Source organism: Tubulanus polymorphus, chromosome 9 (genome assembly GCF_964204645.1).
Source record: "Tubulanus polymorphus chromosome 9, tnTubPoly1.2, whole genome shotgun sequence".
Lineage (NCBI taxonomy): Eukaryota > Metazoa > Nemertea > Palaeonemertea > Tubulaniformes > Tubulanidae > Tubulanus > Tubulanus polymorphus.
In genome coordinates, this window is record NC_134033.1 from 601,615 (window position 1) to 622,603 (window position 20,989).

General features: G+C 39.3%; 3 protein-coding genes across 4 annotated transcripts; all 3 read right to left on the reverse strand.

Annotated features, from left to right (window-relative positions):
* Positions 1-72: 72 nt before the first annotated feature.
* Positions 73-1,423, reverse strand: LOC141911278 (uncharacterized). The gene is made up of 3 exons (XM_074802279.1): positions 1,284-1,423; positions 1,063-1,201; positions 73-688 (listed from the first exon to the last, which is right to left on the reverse strand). Exons 1-3 carry the CDS (start codon positions 1,384-1,386, stop codon positions 475-477), a joined length of 456 nt encoding a protein of 151 aa, XP_074658380.1. The 5' UTR covers positions 1,387-1,423; the 3' UTR covers positions 73-474.
* Positions 1,284-16,172, reverse strand: LOC141911277 (uncharacterized). Of its 2 annotated transcripts, XM_074802277.1 has the most exons (19): positions 16,001-16,172; positions 14,139-14,301; positions 13,911-14,020; positions 13,315-13,404; positions 13,121-13,201; positions 12,724-13,023; positions 12,188-12,373; positions 12,035-12,096; positions 11,195-11,504; positions 10,556-10,753; positions 9,365-9,511; positions 8,816-8,971; positions 8,619-8,744; positions 7,855-7,998; positions 7,484-7,558; positions 7,030-7,096; positions 6,913-6,950; positions 3,646-6,792; positions 1,284-1,494 (listed from the first exon to the last, which is right to left on the reverse strand). In XM_074802277.1, the coding sequence occupies exons 2-18, from the start codon at positions 14,281-14,283 to the stop codon at positions 6,616-6,618; spliced, it is 2,412 nt and encodes an 803-aa protein (XP_074658378.1). In that variant the 5' UTR covers positions 14,284-14,301; positions 16,001-16,172; the 3' UTR covers positions 1,284-1,494; positions 3,646-6,615. The 2 variants fall into 2 exon arrangements, with proteins under 2 accessions (XP_074658378.1, XP_074658379.1); XM_074802278.1 differs by lacking the exon at positions 12,188-12,373.
* Positions 16,173-17,062: 890 nt separating this feature from the next.
* Positions 17,063-20,722, reverse strand: LOC141911273 (uncharacterized). Its single transcript, XM_074802268.1, has 6 exons — positions 20,583-20,722; positions 19,913-20,072; positions 19,561-19,670; positions 18,742-18,909; positions 18,159-18,400; positions 17,063-17,772 (listed from the first exon to the last, which is right to left on the reverse strand). The coding sequence occupies exons 2-6, from the start codon at positions 20,050-20,052 to the stop codon at positions 17,506-17,508; spliced, it is 927 nt and encodes a 308-aa protein (XP_074658369.1). The 5' UTR covers positions 20,053-20,072; positions 20,583-20,722; the 3' UTR covers positions 17,063-17,505.
* Positions 20,723-20,989: the final 267 nt, after the last annotated feature.

Below are 20,989 nucleotides of genomic sequence, written 5' to 3' on the forward strand. Positions count from 1 at the left end.
CATTCAACCTAAAATGGAAAATATAAGAACCAAGATATTTGAACAAATAATTCATTTTTTTTCATTTATCCATTCATTTTATTTCGTCGCTAAAGTTGAATATTCTTCGTGATAACGAAAATGATTTTCCTGATTTTGTGAACTTTTTAATTGATCTATAACGCATTATTTCTTAGATTAACAAAACACTCCGTTTTTAACGTGTAAAATAGATAATCGGATAAATGTGGGATTCGAACCTTACGATTAAATTAGGATAGAATGTGGGATTCGAACCCGATGCAACATATGTGGATAATCTATGCGCGTATGCAAATTGTTTGACGTTGATTTTGCATTAAACGCGTAACTTAAAACAGTAAATGGCTTCGCAGTGAATTAATGAGTTGAATGAAATGAAATGAAAGCCGCCAGATTTCAGCGCAGAACGACTGTAGGACCGACGTCACGTCTTAAATAGCTTCATTCGACTTTTTATCTCTTGCTACACATCTCTATTATGACACTATTATCCTCTTCGAATGCATTGTATTCGGTCTGGACGAATTCATTTGTACCGTTGCAGACTTTCACCCCATTACAACATTTGACCACCGATGTTGTATCGACGTTGGGTTTTACCTTCTGGTAACAGCCTTCTCGAATCATATCTGCAATATCGCACACTAACGCATTTGTCGGCGAGCAGCTAAAAAACAAGAACGATGCAAAAAAGCCCGTGAAAATCCAGTCGAAATTGCGTTCGTTTTAGAAATATGGTTCTCATTCAAATAAAAAGGAATTCATAAGGATTTCTTAAAATAATTGTTGATGTAAATTTAACGAATGGTCATCTCGACTCATGGTCCCAAGGTTTCACTAAAAAAAGGTTTAAATCTTGAAACGGCTTAAATCTTTAAATCAACTGAACAGAATTGAATCCTCCTCGGGCGATCTAACGCATTTTAAAATCTATTTCATTTTTAAAAGTATCTCTAAGAACCTTTACGTGAAACCACAGGCACCAGGGGGCGTAGACGTAATTGTAGGATATTTTATAGGCAAATAATGATCAGTCGTTACGTTGTCTTAGTTCCAGTAAGTTTTTTATCCGGGTCTGTTTGATTCGCAGTGCAGACATATTCCGCACACTCTTCCCCGACGATGGTGACTTTCACCAGCGGCTCGGCGCTGTTTTTCGGGAAAATCTGCCGACATTTTTCTTCAAAACAGAAAAAGCGTGATACAGTTGAAAATCGATGACTTATACTTATGTTCTAAAAATCACGTGATAAGGACCTCACCGTTGTTAAGCACAGAGATACCGCTATGGCAACTTCTGAACATGCAAATTAAGCTTACGAACAATACTACGACCTTCAAGGCCATCGTCAAAGTTACTGCCATTTTGTGCTGTTTGCTAGTTTAACAAATTCAACCTCCTGTTTGCTTGTTCAACTTTCCAGTAATTTTTGTTTGCTGTTTTTACTGAATGCGACTGCTAATAATGATTTTCTGTCAAAAAACAAATAGATCACGCTTTTAATGATGGCGTTACAAAATACGCATGAAGAATCGATTGAATTTGTAATGCTCGGTTCCGCAGTTGTTTGTGCGAACTTATGTTGGAAATTCCCAGCAGTAAGCAGTAAGGGAAAACTTGCTATGTTTGGCTCGAAACCCCGTCCAGACTGTTAGAGTGGTCTCCTACCCATTAGGAGACACCGTCCAGACTGTTAGAGTGGTCTCCTACCCATTAGGAGACACCGTCCAGACTGTTAGAGTGGTCTCCTACCCATTAGGAGACACCGTCCAGACTGGGAGAGTGGTCCCCTACCCATTAGGAGACACCGTCCAGACTGGGCAAATAGTCTCCTTCCCATTAGGAGACACCGTCCAGACTGGGAGAGTAATCTCCTATCCATTAGGAGACACCGTCCAGACTGGGAGAGTGGTCCCCTACCCATTAGGAGACACCGTCCAGACTGGGCAAATAGTCTCCTTCCCATTAGGAGACACCGTCCAGACTGGGCAAATAGTCTCCTTCCCATTAGGAGACACCGGCCAGACTGGGCAAATAGTCTCCTTCCCATTAGGAGACATCGTCCAGGCTGGGCAAATAGTCTCCTTCCCATTAGGAGACACCGTCCAGGCTGGGCAAATAGTCTCCTTCCCTAGGGTTAAATGTTTACCGAGAACTATGAAAGCGGTTGAATTCTGTTATTAAGCATCGATTTCGGTTTAAACTACTCGAAACGAATTCTACGATAGCAAAATCATTTGTCAATTAAAAACACATGTTCAACGAGTTATTGAAGTCGAACTCGATGTTATAGACAATAAATTCAATATATCTCAGTTGGACGTATTTCTAATTAGCAGCGAGCAGCAGCTGACTCTAACTAATCGACATTATTTCGACACATTTCAGAAAATTACTCGAAATAAATTAAACAGTTTACCTCGATCATACGTAGCACGCAATACGCGTAAAATAATCTGGATTTATTGGAGATTTGCATTCATAAATGCACCTTATTTCTGAGCATACTTTAATAAAACAACTCTGAAAGTCAAATGCTGCTCCCCATCGGGGCCTACGCCACAATCTTCGAGCGCCACCGATACGAGTGGTGGTCGGTTAAAGAACTATAACCTATTTTTGAGTGGAAATAGTTTAGTTCCTGTGCTGTCAAACTATCCGGATTCTAGAGGAAGGTGACTCATTTGAAACTATTATTATATGAGCCATTTCCAAAAGTGTCGACAAGTTTTTGAAAAGGGCTCATAGCATTTTTTAGTTGAAATGTGAAAATCCTCGAAGGGGTTTTCATTGATTGCGGGTTTTTATTCCTCAACTGAGTTAGACTTGAATCACTTGTCCGTACAAGAACCAAACAGATACCAGGTTTTATGTAACTGTTCTGCCATAACCGTTATCACCAGTGATAACGATATTTCGTTAAGGGTCAAAACCGAATAGGATATGGATTTTATCAGGATATTGAAATGATTACAAGTATTCCAAAAATAGCCAGATGAGGAAAGATTAAAAAGTAGATTTCCATTTTCGTGCAAGACACCAGGGCCCGCTTAGAGATAACAGGTGAATAAGGTGACTAATGGAATTTTAATTGTCACCAAGCATTTATCTACTGGTTATAGCTCTAATCAACTTTGGAACAAATGACCCCAGGGACCGGCTGCACAGTCATGGCTTAGACTTATGACAAATCTAAGACCAACTTAGTTCTATAGCCAATCTAACAACTAAGACCAGTCTAAGACCAACTTAGTTCTATAGCCAATCTAACAACTAAGACCAGTCTAAGACCAACTTAGTTCTATAACCAATCTAACAACTTAAGACCAGTCTAAGTTCATTTGGTTCTATAACCAATCTAACAACTGAAGAACAGTCTAAACTCATTTTAGTTCTATAGCCAATCTAACAACTTAAGATTGGTCTTTAGATTTAAGACCACTTTTGGATTTAAGTCACGACTGTGCAACTGGCCCCAGACGCTTTGAATAGTTCTCGTAGATACTGGAAATTCAAGCACTTTGAAAACATAGCAATGAATATTAAACTTATTATACAAATATATCTCAGAAAATCCGAGACAAGTTCAAACGATGATTTGTTTAGAATGAAGGTGTACTTGCCGCTATTAGTGAGACGATCCAGTCCTCTTTCATCCAGTGCGAGTGATACGGTTCTCGCGAATGAATATATGGGAAACACGTGACAGGAAATCAATAGGAGAATCGATGTCGGAGGGGAGAAACAGTAGTCAGGACAATTGCGACGTTTTTTATAATTTGAAGCAGCATATTGAACGGTTGAAAATATGGTAATCATCTATAACTGCAATGTATTAAAAAGAGAATGAATTAATGGATAAAATAAAGAGTCTATTTAAATGAAACAAAATTTTTTGAGTGATTGTGTTACAGGTGAAATCGGCATTTCAGAATTCAAGAATCAATTTAACACAATTCACACGTTTTTTCAGTATTACAACATCAATATCACATCTGGATTACAATTTGGCAACATATTTATTTTGTAGATTCGAGTTTTTAATGGAAGCATTTCTGTGGGCGTGAAAACAAACGATGTATGCCAAAACAGGAACTTTTTGTGGATCACCTGGTTCATCACTTCCGGGCGTTGAAAAAGAATTTAAAAAAAAAACGAAGCCGGGGTCAGTTGCAAATTGGTTTGTACATGTAGTTTAACCATCGGGTCGACATTCAAGAATGCAGTTTGGTTTCCAGAAAAGTTACTGTCTTATAGCAATCTAAAAGCGAAAAACCCAATTAGATGGAATAAAATCTACGAATGAGTCGGACGTTTAAACTCAAATCGGAGCCATTTTTGTATTATTCAGATTTTGAAAATGGTTCATAGATTTGAATCGAAACGTCAGACTCTCTGCTAGTTTTTTCATCTCACTGTGGGTTTTTCGCTTTAGCAAGAATGGAAATTTTTTAAGTCGAGTTTTAACGACGGAATTTAAATAGTACATCGAAAGAATGCAAGAATTGTATCCACCGGTTGATTTAACTAGGTTTTCAGCGCACCAGACCCCAGTTGATTTTGATACATATCTAAGATGTTTATTTTTATGTAAATTACATAAGTTTTATTCATTTAAACACAGAAAAAAGAAACGACGATTACAAAATTAGAGTCAAACAACAAAACGTAAATATTCCCGGCTCGAATAACGAACACAATTTCTTTATCTCTTTAATTTCCCAAAACATGGGGTATAAGAAAATAAGAATTTCGAGGCTTAAAATTCCCAATCCTAAAACAGTTCACCCTCAATTTAGAGTTTATAGCTGTAATGATGTATCCCATATAGACATCATAACCTTTCCCAAAAGCTACCGATTACTATCAGCATATTATCAGCACATGTAGCAGAATATTCAAGTAATAAGCATTTCAACAGTAGGCTAAAGATAATCGGTGGATGTCACTGTGTCAACTATCCACTGGTTAACTCTGACCAACTTTTGAGCAACTAGATCCCCCGGATCCGGTTCCGAATTCCACGGTTGTGTAATCTGAATTAAAATTCGTTCATGAGTTAATTCTTTAGTCAAATCTGAACTCGTGGAACTGGTTCCTGGTGTATTGTAGAAATACGAATATGCAATATATACTTTGCCTTATTAAAATCGATTATATTGTTTTAAATAACTTCGGAATAAATGAAGCATAGCACAGCAATACCACTTGTGATAACGTTTATCCCCTCCTTGGGTTAGCTTTAGATATATGTAAATTAAACACAAAACAATAAATGATTATTCAAAAAACCCAAACAAAAATAAATGTCACAAAATCCCGGCACGAATAGCGCACACGAATCATGTATCTCCTGTCTCAATATTATTCATATTCCCGATATCACCTATACATCACATGGAATTAAACGGGTTTTCCCCCACCGAAACATTACGGGTTTTCCCCATTCAAACCTTCCCCCGAGAGCTACATATAATTACCACCTGTTGCACGATATGAATGTAGAATATGCGGTAAATAATCCCCGGTGGTAAGTTGCTTAAAAGGACCCGGTTCCACAGCTGAGAGTTAGAGTTAACTCCTAGTTAAAGTTAGTCCATTTTCGATGTTTTAATTCTAGTCAAATTTAACTCAGGGGCCAGTTGCTCAAAAGTTGGTTAAAGATAACCAGTGGATAGATACCATAGTAACTACAATGAACTGTTAATTGTCACTATGTCAACTATCCACTGGTTAACTCTAAACGACTTTTGAGCAAACGGCCCCTGAACTGTAGAACTGGGTCCAGTTGGTTAAAGATAACCGACGGATAAATACCATAGTAACAATGGAGTTTTAATTTTCACTATGTCATTACTTATCCACTGATTACCTCTCACCAACTTTTCAGCAAATGCAGCTCCGTATACGCCATCAGAATATAAACTTAACGCTTTATTGCATTATCTAAATATTGATCTGTCGGCTATAGTTTTATATATCTTTGAATATATGAGTGTATTCAACTATTCTATACATGTGAACGAACAACGTGATGTTGCGTTCGATAAATAAAAGGCTGTAAGTATAACAACGGTGACCACAGTAGCTTAATGCAGTAAACCGCGTAGTCCAGCTCGGACTCGAACTGGGACCCGTCAGTCTCAGTTCAGCGAAAGCGAAATCAATTTCGGACCAGTCAAAGCCTATGTAGGTACGACGAACCGCCACAAATCAGAAGCAGCCGCAGCAGGTACCATGTTAGTCTAACCGTGGTTGGTGGCTTATTCGTCGTAAGGCTAAGCAGCTCACAGAGAGGCAGCACGAAAACAATGGTTAGCGTTAACAGCATTTTCCAGCTCCCGTTTAGTACGCTTAAGCACAGTTAACTAGCCATGGTTAGCACTAACAGGGTTTTCCTGTGTCTGTCCCAGGAGTCAGTCACTAAACATTTGCTTTGACAAATGCTATTGTAACCACGGAAATCCGAAATGTGGATCATTGCTTCGAGTTCTCTCCATCTTCAGATATTGGAAATTAACGATGTAGTCAGAAAATGAGAAAGTTTTTGTCAAATGTCGAAAATCCGAGTTGGACTGCGAGGTTTACACGGTTCAGTAGGGCCCGAAACCATTAGCCACAGACGGGCGAGTTTTATCGGCAGACGATCTGATATTTGGCGGTACTCGCGGCGGTGCTGCTCGTGATGTAGCCGCGAAACTAGCGGCCACCGCAGAACGGGAATTATTCGCTGCAGTTCCCGGAGCCGTCCTCCAACTGTTCGGTATCTCCTACAATTATAATTCAAATTCCCTGTCATACCAATTAAACTGACCACAAATCAAATTCAAGTTCGTTGAAACGAGTAGTTCTATGAAGCAGCCGTTTGAGGCGGTTACGTCACAACTTACCTCGTAAATTCGTGGTTCTCTCTCGCTCGAGTCGAAAGCTGAATAGAATTGGAGAATCATATTTAGAATTCTCTGAATAATAAAGTTCGATTTCGAATTGACTTTAAAACAACGAACCGAATGGATTGATAGGTGCGCGCATTGTGATATAGGCGTCTTCAGCACGATCGGTCCAAATATTCTTCTGCAATTAACAAATAAAGAATGAATTTAAGTTACGTAGGCTTAGCGTATCTACAGTATTCACAGTGACGCGGGATCCCGGAGGTGACCGACCATATGACGTCATATTTTCATAATAGAGCGGCCTTTTTTGTCTCAATTTTGTCTCTAATTTTATTTCGATGAAATCACACGTTATTGCCAGTTGCTAAACGAAGCAAGTTGATTGTTTAGGGAAAAACAGTCGAAACGTATCATGACATCAATTCACTCAATAATTTCTAGCATTCATTGGTCTTCAATTCGCTTCAAAACTTTTCCTCCAAGACGTGTTGCACCGATTCAGCGTCAACCTAGGTCTGAACAGATTACAACATCAAAACTACCACTGACGATAATTTAAACTTACGTAATAATCGCGTTCTCGGATCGCCTCGCTTATTCGTATCTGCGTTTGCCTCAATTTCTCATCCAGTTTCATCAACTATTATCAAAAATATCCAAATATAGACCTGGGGCCGGTTGCATAGTCATGGCTTAGACTTAAGACCAGTCTAAGACCAACTTGGTTCTATAGCCAATCTAACAACTTAAGACCAGTCTTGAAATTTGAAACCATTTTTGGACTCTGTGCAACTGGCCCCAGGTTTACTAATTATGCTATTCCGGATTACCGCTGGTGGAGGTGCGGGGCATTTACGAACAAACGGATGGTTTTCGGATGGTGCCCGAAGGTACTTATGAACAATTAAATTTGTGATTTATTTTACTGGTGCCGACCTCGGTTGTTTTCTGTCGACATTTCTGTTCGACTCGAGTTTTCTCCGTTTCCAGATTCCTCACTCGAATTCGCAGAGTTTTCGCGTCGCCTTCCAATTCGCGGACTTTCCGTCTGAGTTCGCGAATCTCGTCCGTGTCGTGGAGCTGTGAGTGAACAAATCGACAGACATCAAAACAGAAAACGTATATACAGCGTGTATTATTCACATCTTACGAATAGAACGATTACCACACTGAAACGTTGTGAACGGATAATAAGATGAAAACCCACTATCTACAGATTAAAAGAATTTAAAAACAAGAATTTATTCGACCAATCTAAAATATATATAGAATACACGACGTTTCGATCTCACCCTAGAGATCATCGTCAGGTGTGTTTTTAAATTCTTTTGATCTGTAGATAGTGGGTCTTTATCTTATCTTACGAATGATTTTATATGTTTTGTAACAATTTTCAGAAAAATAAAGCTTAGTATCTATCTAAAATGTGGGGACAAAGTCCTTTTTTTGCGTACACCAAGGTCCGGAGACCATATATTGGGCTAGGTCAAATGATCCCTGGGCTGGGTTTCCCTAGATGAGGAAGCAAAATAGTCCCTGGAAACATTATGAAATGTGTGAAGTTATAAGCATGGTCTCTCATCGTTACTATAGTGGTTGTCACTCAGATTGAGGATTTATTCCTAGGAAGGGGTAAACTTTGATACTCAGTCTAACTGAACTAACAGAAACTGATGTTGATTTGTTTTTGTGTAAGTTACCTGTAAAGAACGATCCTCGAATGTAGCCACGAGTTCATTCAAACGTTCCTGAATCTCCTCTTTATCCCGCGCCAGTCTCTCCCGATCGCGACGTTCTTTATCGAAATCTTCTTTATAGATCGTCACCTAAAACAAAGAATAGTTTTATTCTAAATCTCTAACCATCCCCGACTTCATTTTAAAGACAGTATCGGTACCTGCATCTTGAGAACTTCGTTTTCATCTTTGATGGACTGTAAATTCTCTGGAAGTTGCACCGGCTGCTCCTGCTGCTCCCGAGGAGGAGCGACGTTCGGCTGATGGATGGATGCCGGCTGAAACTGAATCTGTCCAAGGAATTCTTCTTGTTCATCCTTAGAAAAAGAAATTAAATTCATTAGTCTTTTCGTTAGGTCGGTGCAGTGCTCCACCTGTGGTTCTACCAGCTCCGCCATCCTACCCTCTTCCTCGGTGATGTCGACACAGGTCCGATCAATGTCCGACCAAACATGGATCTTTTGAAAATTCCAAAAATGTATTCATTTTGTAATTAAACACGTGGTTGTTCTGTTTTTTTTAAAAGAAACTCCCATTTGACATAATCAGTTTAATAAGTATATAAGAATGGAAGATATGGTCCAGAACTATGATAGGCGATGATTTAGTGACAATCTTGTTAAAATGCATGTGGATGACTCTATAACAAGTTTTAGACCCCGTTCTGTCCCTCTCCGCGCTCCCTCGTCCCTCTGCGCAGCAACACTCACCCGAATCTGTTGGATTTTACGTTCAAGTTCATTCGCTTGTTCTCTCAAAGCAACTTTCTCATTTTCACTCTCCAACTGTCGAGTTTCCAGACTAGCGCATCTCTGCTGTTCAACGTGCAGCTGTTGTAAGGCTTCCTCTTTATCGCGCTACAAACATCGAATCGAACAAACAATCAGAAACTATTTCTAACGTAGAAAACAACTTCAATTAAGAGGAGAGAATCCCACAATGATAATAAAAAGTCCGAAAATGAAACTTCGAGATAGTAGTTTATTTCAACGTTTCGACTATATCCTAATAGTCATTTTCATTCCTGAAGATGACTATTAGAATATAGTCGAAACGTTGAATAAACTACACTAGCTCAAGGAATACAGTATTCCTGAAGATGACTATTAGGATATAGTGGAAACGTTGAATAAACTACACTAGCTCAAGGAATACAGTATTCCTGAAGATGACTATTAGAATATAGTCGAAACGTTGAATAAACTACACTAGCTCAAGGAATACTGTATTCCTGAAGATGACTATTAGGATATAGTCGAAACGTTGAAATAAACTACTATCTCGAAGTTTCATTTTCGGACTTTTTATTATCATTGTGGGATTCTCTCCTCATCGCGTCAACACGGATATAGTGTTCTACCAATCGTGAACTTCAATTAAGTTTTCCTAGTCATGAAAACCGAAATACAACTAATAGGTTAACTATTCGTGATTAATACTTCGTTGTGTATTCTACGAATGAAGCAACGCCTTAATAACTGGCCCCGTTGCTGCTACTATCTCTAAACATTAAGTAAAGCCGGGCGTAGGTCGGCCTTGTGACAGCTTGCGACTCACTGCGACCGCCAGCAAAGACCCGCCGACCTACGCTACCTTGCGACGCTGGCGGCGGGTTGCGACTGCCACTGAACGCCAGTCGCAATGAGTCGCACATGTTCTACTTCCTGCGACGCGACGTGACCGTGACCTCTTGAGACTGGCAGCAACTAGTCTGAAACAGTTGCTGACAATCGCGTCGCAAGGCCGACCTACGCCTGGCTTAACAGTGAAAACGACTGGCTACATGACTACCGAGCCCAAAGAAATGTCTTTATAAACTACTTTAAGTTGTAAGGTTGTAACTATAGGCTATACCCGTGCACTTAATTACATATTCTCTCTGAAAATGTCATCATAAAGACCTGTTCGGTATCAAGTTTTCGTTTCAGGTTAACCATCCAGCGGTCTATTTCGGCAGTCCTTGTTTCAGCCTGCTCAGTCAGTTCGATCTCTTTTTCTCGAGCGCCCGCTAGTTCCTCTTTCAGTTTGTAGATATCGCGCTCGTGTTCGCTTTTCATGTCACTGCAGTATTTTTCCCATAGACGATTTGCCTTCTTTAACTATAGAATGCAGAGAGAAAGGACGGAGATATTTTAATTTGTTGGTTGAGTCCTGGACTCATATTCGCTATTTTCAATGCGTAATGACGTTGTCAAGTTAATTAACGTCGATAATATCAAACTACGTTATTTTTCAACGTGTAAACTTTCATATATAAGTTTTCTTGTATATTTTGACCGCAGACTCGTCCGAAACGCAGTTGTTTTCACAATCACCAGTGTCTCAATAAAGCGGCCATCTTGGATCACGCGAGATCTCACTGTGATCTCGCGGGACTTTGAAAACACCAAGATGAAATAGATTGTTCAAATTAATGAATTTTTTGTAGAAAATACATTTAATTTGTAGATAGTGGGTTTTTAATTCGTTATCAATTCACCACTTTGAGTGTGGTTATCGTTCTACCAAGATGAAATTGCTCGAATAAGAACTAAACTGACTTCGGCCATATTCCGTTTCATTTTCTCCTTTTCTTCGTCGAATTTCCTCTTCAGTTCGTCGCCATCGTTTCCTAACAGCGTCGCCTTCATAACGACCGGTTCTGACGGTTGATCACGTGCACGTGTCGAAGTCGCTGATTGGCTAGCGGCAGGGGTCGTCTGCTCTTTCTGAACTGGTTTTCTCTCCGTTGACGTTGATTCGGAATTGACGGAATTCTCCGACGTCGCCGATGATCGTCTGTTGTTACCTTGCTCGGCGAGTTTGCGTTCGGAGACACCGAGACGAGCTTTCAACACGTCCATGTCATTCCTGCATTTAAAAACAGAATTAGTTAGAGACACTAAATCAGCTGAAAACGACCCGGTTACTCAGCCATGGCTAGGATTTAAAAACAGTCTAAGACCATCTGAATTCAGGGCCGGATCCAGAGGTCAATTATGAATGAACTTGTCACATCCCAAAAGGGCACTTTCATATCCAAAAAGGCAATATCACGCGCACCCCGCACTTAGAGATGAAGCAATTATCTTTGTTGCCAAGGAGGTGAAAGGACACAAAACACAAAAATTCCATGGACTTAGAGCAAGTCACACACGTCCCCAGGCCCTAGATCCGTCCCTGAAGTTCTACAGTCAATCAAGACACAACAATTTATCTTGGACTACAGTCAAAACTGCGCAACTGGCCGCAGGTGCCACTTCAGACTCGTGACAGTGCAGTAGACACAAGTATCCGCAAAATATAGATCTAGTATCCCCCTTCTTTCGTGTAGAATTTCTCAATTTTGCTCATGATCAGAAAAAGAACTTAGAAATAAATGATCATAATATTGAACTGACTTCATGGAGTTGACCAGCGCTCTGAGCGACATATTCTCGTCGTGTAGTTTCACATTCTCTTGCTACAAAATACAAGTTTATATCAATCAATACACGATGATGTCATAGGGGGATTTATGACGAGCAGACGATCGAATGCGCAAAAAAACCTACAGTGTTTTTGTATGCTCTGGACTCGAGGATGAGTACGGCTTTATGAAGGTTGGAAAGGGATGGAGAGAACGGATTCTGAGTCTGACCGAGCGCGTTAGCTAGAGACATCGATAAATCCTGTACCTGCGCCGAAACGGGCGTCTCGCCTTCCGGAGCTGGAGTCACCGGAGCTGTCGGAGCCACCCGCTGAATGGAGAAAGAAGCGAATTAGACCGTGAATAGATTACAGTAGAATGTGTTGCCTCGGATCAAACGTTGGACTAGACGCCAGACGACAGTACAGACGCCAGACGACAGTACAGACGCCAGACGACAGTACAGACGATTCGTCATCTTCACATGAATTGAAACATTTGAATGGTGTTTAAGCCATACGTGTCACGTGATTAATCTGAAGCGATCGGCGCTCCTATCGATCAGACTCTTGGGCACGTGATAACCAGAGGCGGTGGTATTTTGGGACATCTAGAGGCTCTGTCGTTATCTAGTGGTAACCGTTGGTACGAACGTAGTTTAGTGTTGTTACTCATACTTACCACGAGTGTTGGTGACACGTGACACTGCGGCGGTTGATAGTGAATCGATTCAGCCAATGGAGTGTGAGAAGGATTAGTTTTTGCGTGAACTGTTGTATCCTCGGGAATTTCCTCCCAATCTTCCCCTTCGGAAAACGCGTGCTTAGCCACGCCGCTGTCCGAAACCGCATTTCCCGCCAAATCGTGTTTCGAAATCGGTCTACGGCCGACGCTAGAGGGCGTTTTACCATATACGTTGCCAGGTGGAGCTACTGTCGAATTGGTAGATTTTGTAGGAGAGTTGTCAGTTTTGTCGGGTTTCTGTAAATGTACATTATAACATCGTGAATCGACTAATTCATTTATTTCAAACAAAGTCGAATTACATATTTGAATATATTATGCTAATAAGAATAACCTGTTCAGTGACGTCAGTGGTTTTCGTATTTCCAGGTGATGCAACACTAACAAAATTGTAGATGTCGCTTTTGGAGGGTTCCTAAAATCGATAAAAGTCGCATTCACATGAGAAATATGGGATCCAAGTCTGTAGTTCATCACGAGTAACGATCGCTCTCATTAGCGGTCTTATGAACTAATTTGCATATTTACCAGTACGCATGCGTCGATGTCTTCAATCGTGCAAAACATGGCGTCGATCGCTTCCTGTTGTCGCGGCGATAGCAGATCATCGGAATTATTCTACGAAATGTTGACAATGAACATTCAGTTTACAGATTTATATGTCGCTGCAGGTCAATCTGGTTATATTTCGTAATAATAACGGTTATCGTTATCGAACTTTGAAAATGCGAACGTTATCGCAAACTTTTAATGTTTACCCTCCAATAATAATAGGCCTACGCGTATAACTAGGTCCAGTGAAATTAAATCGCTCCAATTGCTCTTTCAAGATAAGATTTTTTCTTCATAACAATAAGTCAATCTTTCATAACAATTGATAACAGTACAAAAACTTTTCCGTCGAATTCTAATAGAAATCTAGCATGGATTCAAATACGTCCCAGAAAAGAAAACATATTGTATACGCCCCCTGGCGGTTCTACGTAACAGTACACACTAAATATATCAGAAATTTCGAAGTTATGACCAGTGGCCTCTGATTACCACGAAGCAGTCGTTGCCGAAATAATAGAGACTGATAATAATTCATTCATAGAACTTTTTTCAAAGGACGCAATTCTTACGGTGACATCTTGGAGCATTCCCTCCAGATCTTGGCCGCTGGAGGATTTGATCGTCTCCAGTTCCCGTTTGGTGGTCGCCAGTTCCGCTTTCGCCGTCAGAAGTATATCACCTGTGCACAGTATTTACAGGTCCTCTTTAGGTTTAGGTTTAGACTTAGTTTTAATGAGTTATATGTAAATCAGTTCGGATATTCTACCGCGGTTAGTTTTATATGAAATGCTACTCACCGAGATTTTCCAAGCCACATATTTTACTTTTCAACGAAATATTCTCGGCTTTCACCCGAGCAACTTCCGATTGCAATTCCTTCATGCGGAGCTTCATCGAGTCGTCGCTCGGGCAACTGGGAGCCATTGTTTGGCGATGACTCATCGTTTTCACAAATCAATACTGAAATCAATAGAATCGATTTCCACACTTTAAGTGTGGGTTTAATTTGACTCATAATCCAGTTCCACAGTTGTGTGGGTTTAATTTGACTCATAATCCAGTTCCACAGTTGTGTGGGTTTAATTTGACTCTGAACCCAGTTCCACAGTTGTGTTAGTTTTATTTGACTCTCAACCCAGTTCTACAGTTGTGTGGGTTTTATTTGACTCCCAACCCAGTACCACAGTTGTGTGGGCACAATTTGACTCTGAAGCAAGTTCCACAGTTGTGTGGGTTTAATTTGATTTTATGAAAATCTAAGCCTTTATTTTTGGTTCATATAAAACAAAATCGATCATCATTTTATAAAGAGTCCACGAGCTAATTCCGGAAGTGAAACTGTTGAAAACGTGATGAATAGAAGTTCCGGTTCTCGGAATATTATGGGATTTTACAACCGCACAGAAAAAAAACCCCGGAATTTTAACTGCAATAACTTTCTAAAAACGACAGTTTAATCAGATTCATACCGTATAGTGACATTATATACACATTCCTAAGCCTCATACATACAGTGTACAGTATGATGACTTGCATGAATTCAAACAAACACGTGTTAGGATTTATTTCTCAATCCTTCTTCCTGATTGGTCACGTTTAACAATAACTACGAGCTTTTCATTTCAAATTACCGTAACGACATCACCAGCTATCGACAACAAAAGATGAAATACTCGAAAACTATTAGAATTGAAATTTAGAATTGAAAAGTCACATACAGAATAAAAAATCAGAAGAGACGGATGCGCCGTCGAAATTTTGTTGTTTTAAATTTTGAATTTTAACTTTTGGTTTAAAAACCCTATAATTTGTATTGATTTTAATTCTGTATTACCTTTTAATAATTCTCCACGTGGCCTTTAAGGGGCATATAGTAATCATACCAGTCGGAGAGGAGTGAATAAAAGTACTTTTATGACGGATTAATTCATGGTTTTCACGAGACTCTCTCCTGATTGCATATTTACACGTATACAACATTTTTAGGCGCATAGTCACATTATTACCACATTAAATCACATGACTAAGTGTAAAAAGCCCCAATGTATTCGACCGGTTTTTATTTGTAGCGATAATAGACTTTGAGTTTTAGCTTTTCATCATTCGTTATCCTATCGGGGGGTATTCCAACTATGTATTACTACAATATTACTCATATCGAATGTCATAAGCTAATGCAATCTAATCAGATAATAGTCGTCTAAATATAATGAGTCGCTGGTACGATAACCACACTCAAACGTGGTGAACAGATGATCACATCGTGTTCTTATATTTTAGATTGTTTCAATTAATAAATTCTCGATTTTAGATTTCTTTCAATTTGATAATAGTGGGTTTTATCGTATCATAATTAGACGCTGCGGTCATGACAAACGATGACGTTAGATGGCGCATGTGTGAAGATGTGACTGATCGATTATCACACGTACACGGTGCTGCTGGCCCGACTCCAGTTAGTACACGCAATTTCTAAGCAGAACAACGACATTGAAATCATTCGAATAAAATCTTACGCATTGATAACCTAAATTTTAGAAAATAATTCAGAATTATATAAGCTCAAGAGTGAGATTGAAAAGAAGGCTGGTAGCCGTGACACCCTCCGGACACCGGTCCAGTCCCAGTATAATCGTGACGGACCCCATATCATCCTTACCCTTAAAATAGACATTTCGGTTTCATCAGAGTCGTATTTTTCGTCCGTAACGCAGAAATTCGTGACGTTCAGTTTATCGCAAGTGGAACAAAATGGTCTCTTTTAGTGCAGCTGTGTGTTATATTTGAGTCTACGACGTATTTATATAGTGCTGGGAATCCCCGCGTGGAAATCGTCGATATAAGTAGCTCGCTGTGTGTACGCGTACAAGCTGAGTGTGTAGTGAATCATAGCCATGTTTACCACGTAGCACTAGTGTAGTGTTTATCGTGTATTCGTAGAGAAAATAAAGCGTTGATCACCGTGCCTAGCACCGCTTGGGGTGGCTGCAATCGCGTCCCTACATTTCCGCTGTGTGGGTTTAATTCGACTCTGAACCCATTTCACTTGTGTGGGTTTGATTTTAATAAGTCGAAATTCAAGATAAGTCGTTATTATTATGTCGAATTTCGACATAAGAAGTCGAATTTCGACTAAATAAGTCGAAATTATGAAAAAAATTTTCTCGTATGTCACCTAGGGGCTTCCGTATCCCTATGAGTCACAAGTACATGGTAGAACATCTTCACCCGTCAAGGGATTCGAACCCACTACGCTAAAGCTGGTGGAAGCGAGTTCGGGAGTGATACCTGACCCCTGGCAAGCGAGGATGATGGTAGAACAGTTCCTGATAATGATGTCACTGTGGGAAAGCCCTTCTAGATGGACTTCCAGGTGACGCTCTTCTGAAGGGCTTTCCCATCCAGTGGTGTCAGGAAACAAGCATCGATTAGTAGAACATTTTCAAGCGACTTGGAGCTGATGGACGGTACTTGCCTTATCAATTCCAATACCTATTTCCCTCCTAATGACAAAATATCAGTGGTGTATATCCATTGGTTACAAGTTGTACCAACAATTAGCTAACAGAAAGTTAGTCTCAGAACCATTCTATTAAGGATCAAAACAGTTGATCCTAAAAATGAAACCAAATCAAAAGATAATATGAATATTTATGATTCAGTATATCATTTATTGCAGACACTAGAGTTTCTATTTCTATTTCTAATTCAATTTACCAAGTGTAAGTCGACACATGACTGACGTCATCTCTATTTTTGAGACCCAATTTATATTTCTAATTCAATTTACTAAAATGTAAGTCGTCATCTGGATCAGTCATGAACATCATTTACAAAATTCACCAGTAGTGGGTAGTGGGAATTTAAGTCACAATTTCCACAGTTCAGAATAGCCTGATTTTAGACATTCAAAACTCTGATATTCTGGATCCTGTTTCACGCAGTTGTGACTTAAATTTGAATCCGACTTGGAATTATTTATTTTGAGATGAATCGGAGTCAAATCTTAACAAACGTCATGGAACTGTGTGTATCTATTGTCCAGGATTGATATATCGACAGTGGAAGAAGGAGTGTTTGGAGATAGCTACATTTTTTTTATAGATAAAATTCGGAAAATAAACGTTGAATTAAATGTTACTAAAACCGAAACCAGCGATTGATTTATGAAGATGGCGTAGTTTCTGGTTGGAATACGGCTCGGTCGTTTGTTTTATCACCGTCGCAATCTCCGCAGAGTCCGGCCATTCGTCCGCCGAATTCCTTACGTCCGACCGATACCACTATCGAGGCGTGTCCGTAAATTACGTTTATCTTACACGTTGGGTTAGCTACCCGGATGTAGCCGTGTCCGTCTTCGGATGTGTGTTTGAAAGCGCTGATATCGAGGCTAGCTTTAATCTCAGGGGGCACAACCAGTGACGATTTTCCCTTTATTGAGAAAAATACAGAAAAAGCTGTTTTTATGATGCCACTTTTGGGACCAGTAAGAAAAAATCAACAAAATACATAAGAATTTGTTTTTAAAATGCCACTATTGGAAACAATGAGAAAAAAAAATCAACAAAATACAGAAGGAGTTGTTTTTATAATGCCGCCACTATTGGGACCGATGAAAAATATGAGGAATTTTACAGAGTTATAAAGAATGGTATTTTTCACTTTGTATTTGCATCAGATTGAGCTAATTTTTTTTTTCTGAAAAATGTCAGGTGCATTTAATAAACGTATTGCAGCGGCGTTATAACAGACTTTAACAATCGATGAAATTAATTTGATAAAAATCTCTATCAAAAATACAATAGATACGTGATTACCTGATTATTCTTTATGCTGATTGGCTGTTTGAATTTCTTGAACGTGATAATCGCTTCTGTTACGTAGGGTATCTTTTTGTCTTTGATCATCCCGGATTTGATAGCGATTCTAAATGCGCATGGGTCAGAGGAACCTTTTCCATTGGTATTTACCAGTAAATAGTTTCCCGTCTCCGATAGAGTGTAGTATTTCTTGTCGAAGGTGTACAAATGCGGGTCCCCGAAAGCGATACAATTACATTCTGAAAAAAATAGGGCAATGATTAATTTGGCCTTTAAAAAATAAAAAAATGTTTCGTTTGAGGCCCAGACTTGGACTCAATGTTAGTGTTTTTATAGAGCATATAGGCATATAGATTGTGAAATGAAATTTTTAAGTAATTTCAAACCTCTTGAGAAAAATTGAACGAATAGTTTGACGAATAGAATTGATAATCTAAAAATGACGATTAAGCACATTGAAAAGATAAATTGATAATTTGAGAATTGCAACTGATAATTTGAGACTTAACATAGAATCCTCGGGAAAGAAAATGAGATATTATCAGAAATTCTAGAAACAAAAATAAAATGTAATTTTCACCGTATTTGTCGAATTCTTCGCCTCCGAGGAACTTCTTAACGGATGGATATTTCTTCTCCAGTTTACTCACTCGATCCGGCCCGAGTTCTTTTTTCACTTTTTCTATCGTTTTCTTTTCCAATTCGACGACCGCTTTACCCGGAAGACCTGTCAATTTCTTGAACATCTCTGAAAAAATAATACTGATGAAATTTCGAATAGCCGAAACCTGCCCTGGAAATTGGCCACATCCTGGTCGGAGTTCAAATGCGTGCAATAACACAAGATGTCAGCGCGATACGGTTCAACCAAAATTCACTGATGATACCAGCAACTGTAAAATCATTCTAAATAATCCTAAGCCGCCGCTGTTACAAACAAATTATCGATTAAAATCAGTTTTCGTTTCAGAGTCGCGTTAAAACCAACATTTCTAAAGTGCAGTTAAAACGAAAAACTTGTTTTTAATGCAGCGTTGAAAGGAAAAGTGAAACATGTTTTTTTTTATTGTGTAGTTTGAATATCATATATATTTTTTTACGTTGCCCGAATTAGCCACCATGAAATAAGTGTTACGTAGTCCGCGTTAAGCTGGATGGTGGCTGAGCGGAAGGTGGATATCGGGTTTTTTATTTTTCGGGAGGATTTTCACACAAAACCTCGAAAGGACTGCAGAAAAAAAAATAGAAAATGTGCGAAAATTGTGACGAGTTTGATTCAAATGGTGGAAGAAATTTTTTTTTTTTAGTTGAAAAGTTGTGATTGAAAAATTAATTTGAAAATCAAGGCTGACAGATCCAAAATATTTTGAGAGAGGAGGGCGAGGGAGCCGGTATTTACCGAGAAGGCTGTTAGTCGATTCCCCTGTTGACGAGCCTTTGCCATCGGCAAGATTTCCGTAATCTTTGATGACGATTTTAGTTTTATCTTCCAAACTTGATTTGACTTCCCTGGAAACAAATTCAAAATGAAGAAACACGAAAAAAAACGTAACGGTCGTATGGGTCCGGTTTCACAAAAAAGTTTAACAACTAAATTTCTTTTTTTTTCTGTTTAGTTGCTACTAATGTATAACCATGGTTACTTCGTTTCGATTCTCAATGAGGAAACAGATGAAACTACATTCTATGAAACAGGACGCTGTTTTGAGATGCTGCTGAATCGTTTGGGAATTTTTTTTTTTGGAACATACCTAACAAGTTGAAGTTCGGTGTTGTTGAATATGATAGAACCGTTCACTCCTGTTTGCTGTATCGTTTCCACACCTTCTGTCTCAATCACCGCACCGAAAACCAGCAAAACAGCAAAAACCGCCGACCAAGAATACATCATTCAATCGCTCTATTCGAGTCCTGTAAATATTTACTACATCATTTCACATTGATAAGCCTAAGAAACATGGCACCTTGTTTCTCCACTCTAATGAGCTTAGAAATTGACCCACCATGTCGCCTATCTACCCTGTACATTACTTATTTTTTTTAAAATCGTGATCAATTTTACCATAACAGACCCGGCCGCTATAGAAATGAACCGATTACGAATTGTGTCATATTTTACAAAAATGACCCGTCCCTCTGCGGAGAAACAATGTATCATTTTTGTTTAGCCTTAGCGTTACTATTTTTCTAAAATTGAAGACCTAAAACAGAAACATCTCAGCGACCGGTTCTATTAAAGACTCGTATTAACCTTCTAAAACCTGGTTTAACTCAATTCAATTTCAACCGACTTAACCCCCTGATTATAGTAAATACCAGCCTATCACCCTGACTCCCTGAAAAATATGCAAGTGACAATTTCATGGGTCATCGAAAATTAGAATATCGACTTAAACTGAAAATCATCGACTCAGAAAATACCTCAGAGTGTGCGGAGTTCAGTTGTTGTTTCTGTAGAAGTTCACCGATAACTGAACCAAATGTTCTTATAACCGAGAGTATCTCAAATTAATCTAATTGATCGATTCAATGCCAGATGTGAAACCAACTGTGTCGTCGTCGTCACCCATAACCCCATCATCATCCTTCTATATGTAACAGCCCGGGTTCCCTATTGTTATGTACTTTAGACTTGAATAGAGTTAACGGGTTTGATAATTTGAATCTCTGTCGTGTCATGTATCACAGCTGTATTACGTCATAGCAGAGGTAACCCCCCCCCCTCCCGACCGGAGCCGGAGCCGAACCTCTTCTGTCGACGATTTTTTCATGATTTCGATTTCATCTTATTCGGTGTGGATGTCGGTTCCGATTCGACAGTGATTTGA

What these genes read in the sequence shown, in the direction of transcription:
- LOC141911278 (XM_074802279.1), bottom strand. Translation starts at nt 1,386, where the DNA reads ATGGCAGTAACTTTGACGATGGCCTTGAAGGTCGTAGTATTGTTCGTA. An exon ending in TATCTCTGTGCTTAACAACG is followed by an intron (nt 1,202 to 1,283) that starts GTGAGGTCCTTA and finishes TCTGTTTTGAAG; the next exon opens with AAAAATGTCGGCAGATTTTC. An exon ending in CTTACTGGAACTAAGACAAC is followed by an intron (nt 689 to 1,062) that starts GTAACGACTGAT and finishes CTTGTTTTTTAG; the next exon opens with CTGCTCGCCGACAAATGCGT.
- LOC141911277 (XM_074802277.1), bottom strand. Translation starts at nt 14,283, where the DNA reads ATGAGTCATCGCCAAACAATGGCTCCCAGTTGCCCGAGCGACGACTCG. An exon ending in ACATCGACGCATGCGTACTG is followed by an intron (nt 13,202 to 13,314) that starts GTAAATATGCAA and finishes TATCGATTTTAG; the next exon opens with GAACCCTCCAAAAGCGACAT. An exon ending in ACGTGTCACCAACACTCGTG is followed by an intron (nt 12,374 to 12,723) that starts GTAAGTATGAGT and finishes TTCTCCATTCAG; the next exon opens with CGGGTGGCTCCGACAGCTCC.
- LOC141911273 (XM_074802268.1), bottom strand. Translation starts at nt 20,052, where the DNA reads ATGATGTATTCTTGGTCGGCGGTTTTTGCTGTTTTGCTGGTTTTCGGT. An exon ending in ACCGAACTTCAACTTGTTAG is followed by an intron (nt 19,671 to 19,912) that starts GTATGTTCCAAA and finishes ATTTGTTTCCAG; the next exon opens with GGAAGTCAAATCAAGTTTGG. An exon ending in CGAAGAATTCGACAAATACG is followed by an intron (nt 18,401 to 18,741) that starts GTGAAAATTACA and finishes TATTTTTTTCAG; the next exon opens with AATGTAATTGTATCGCTTTC.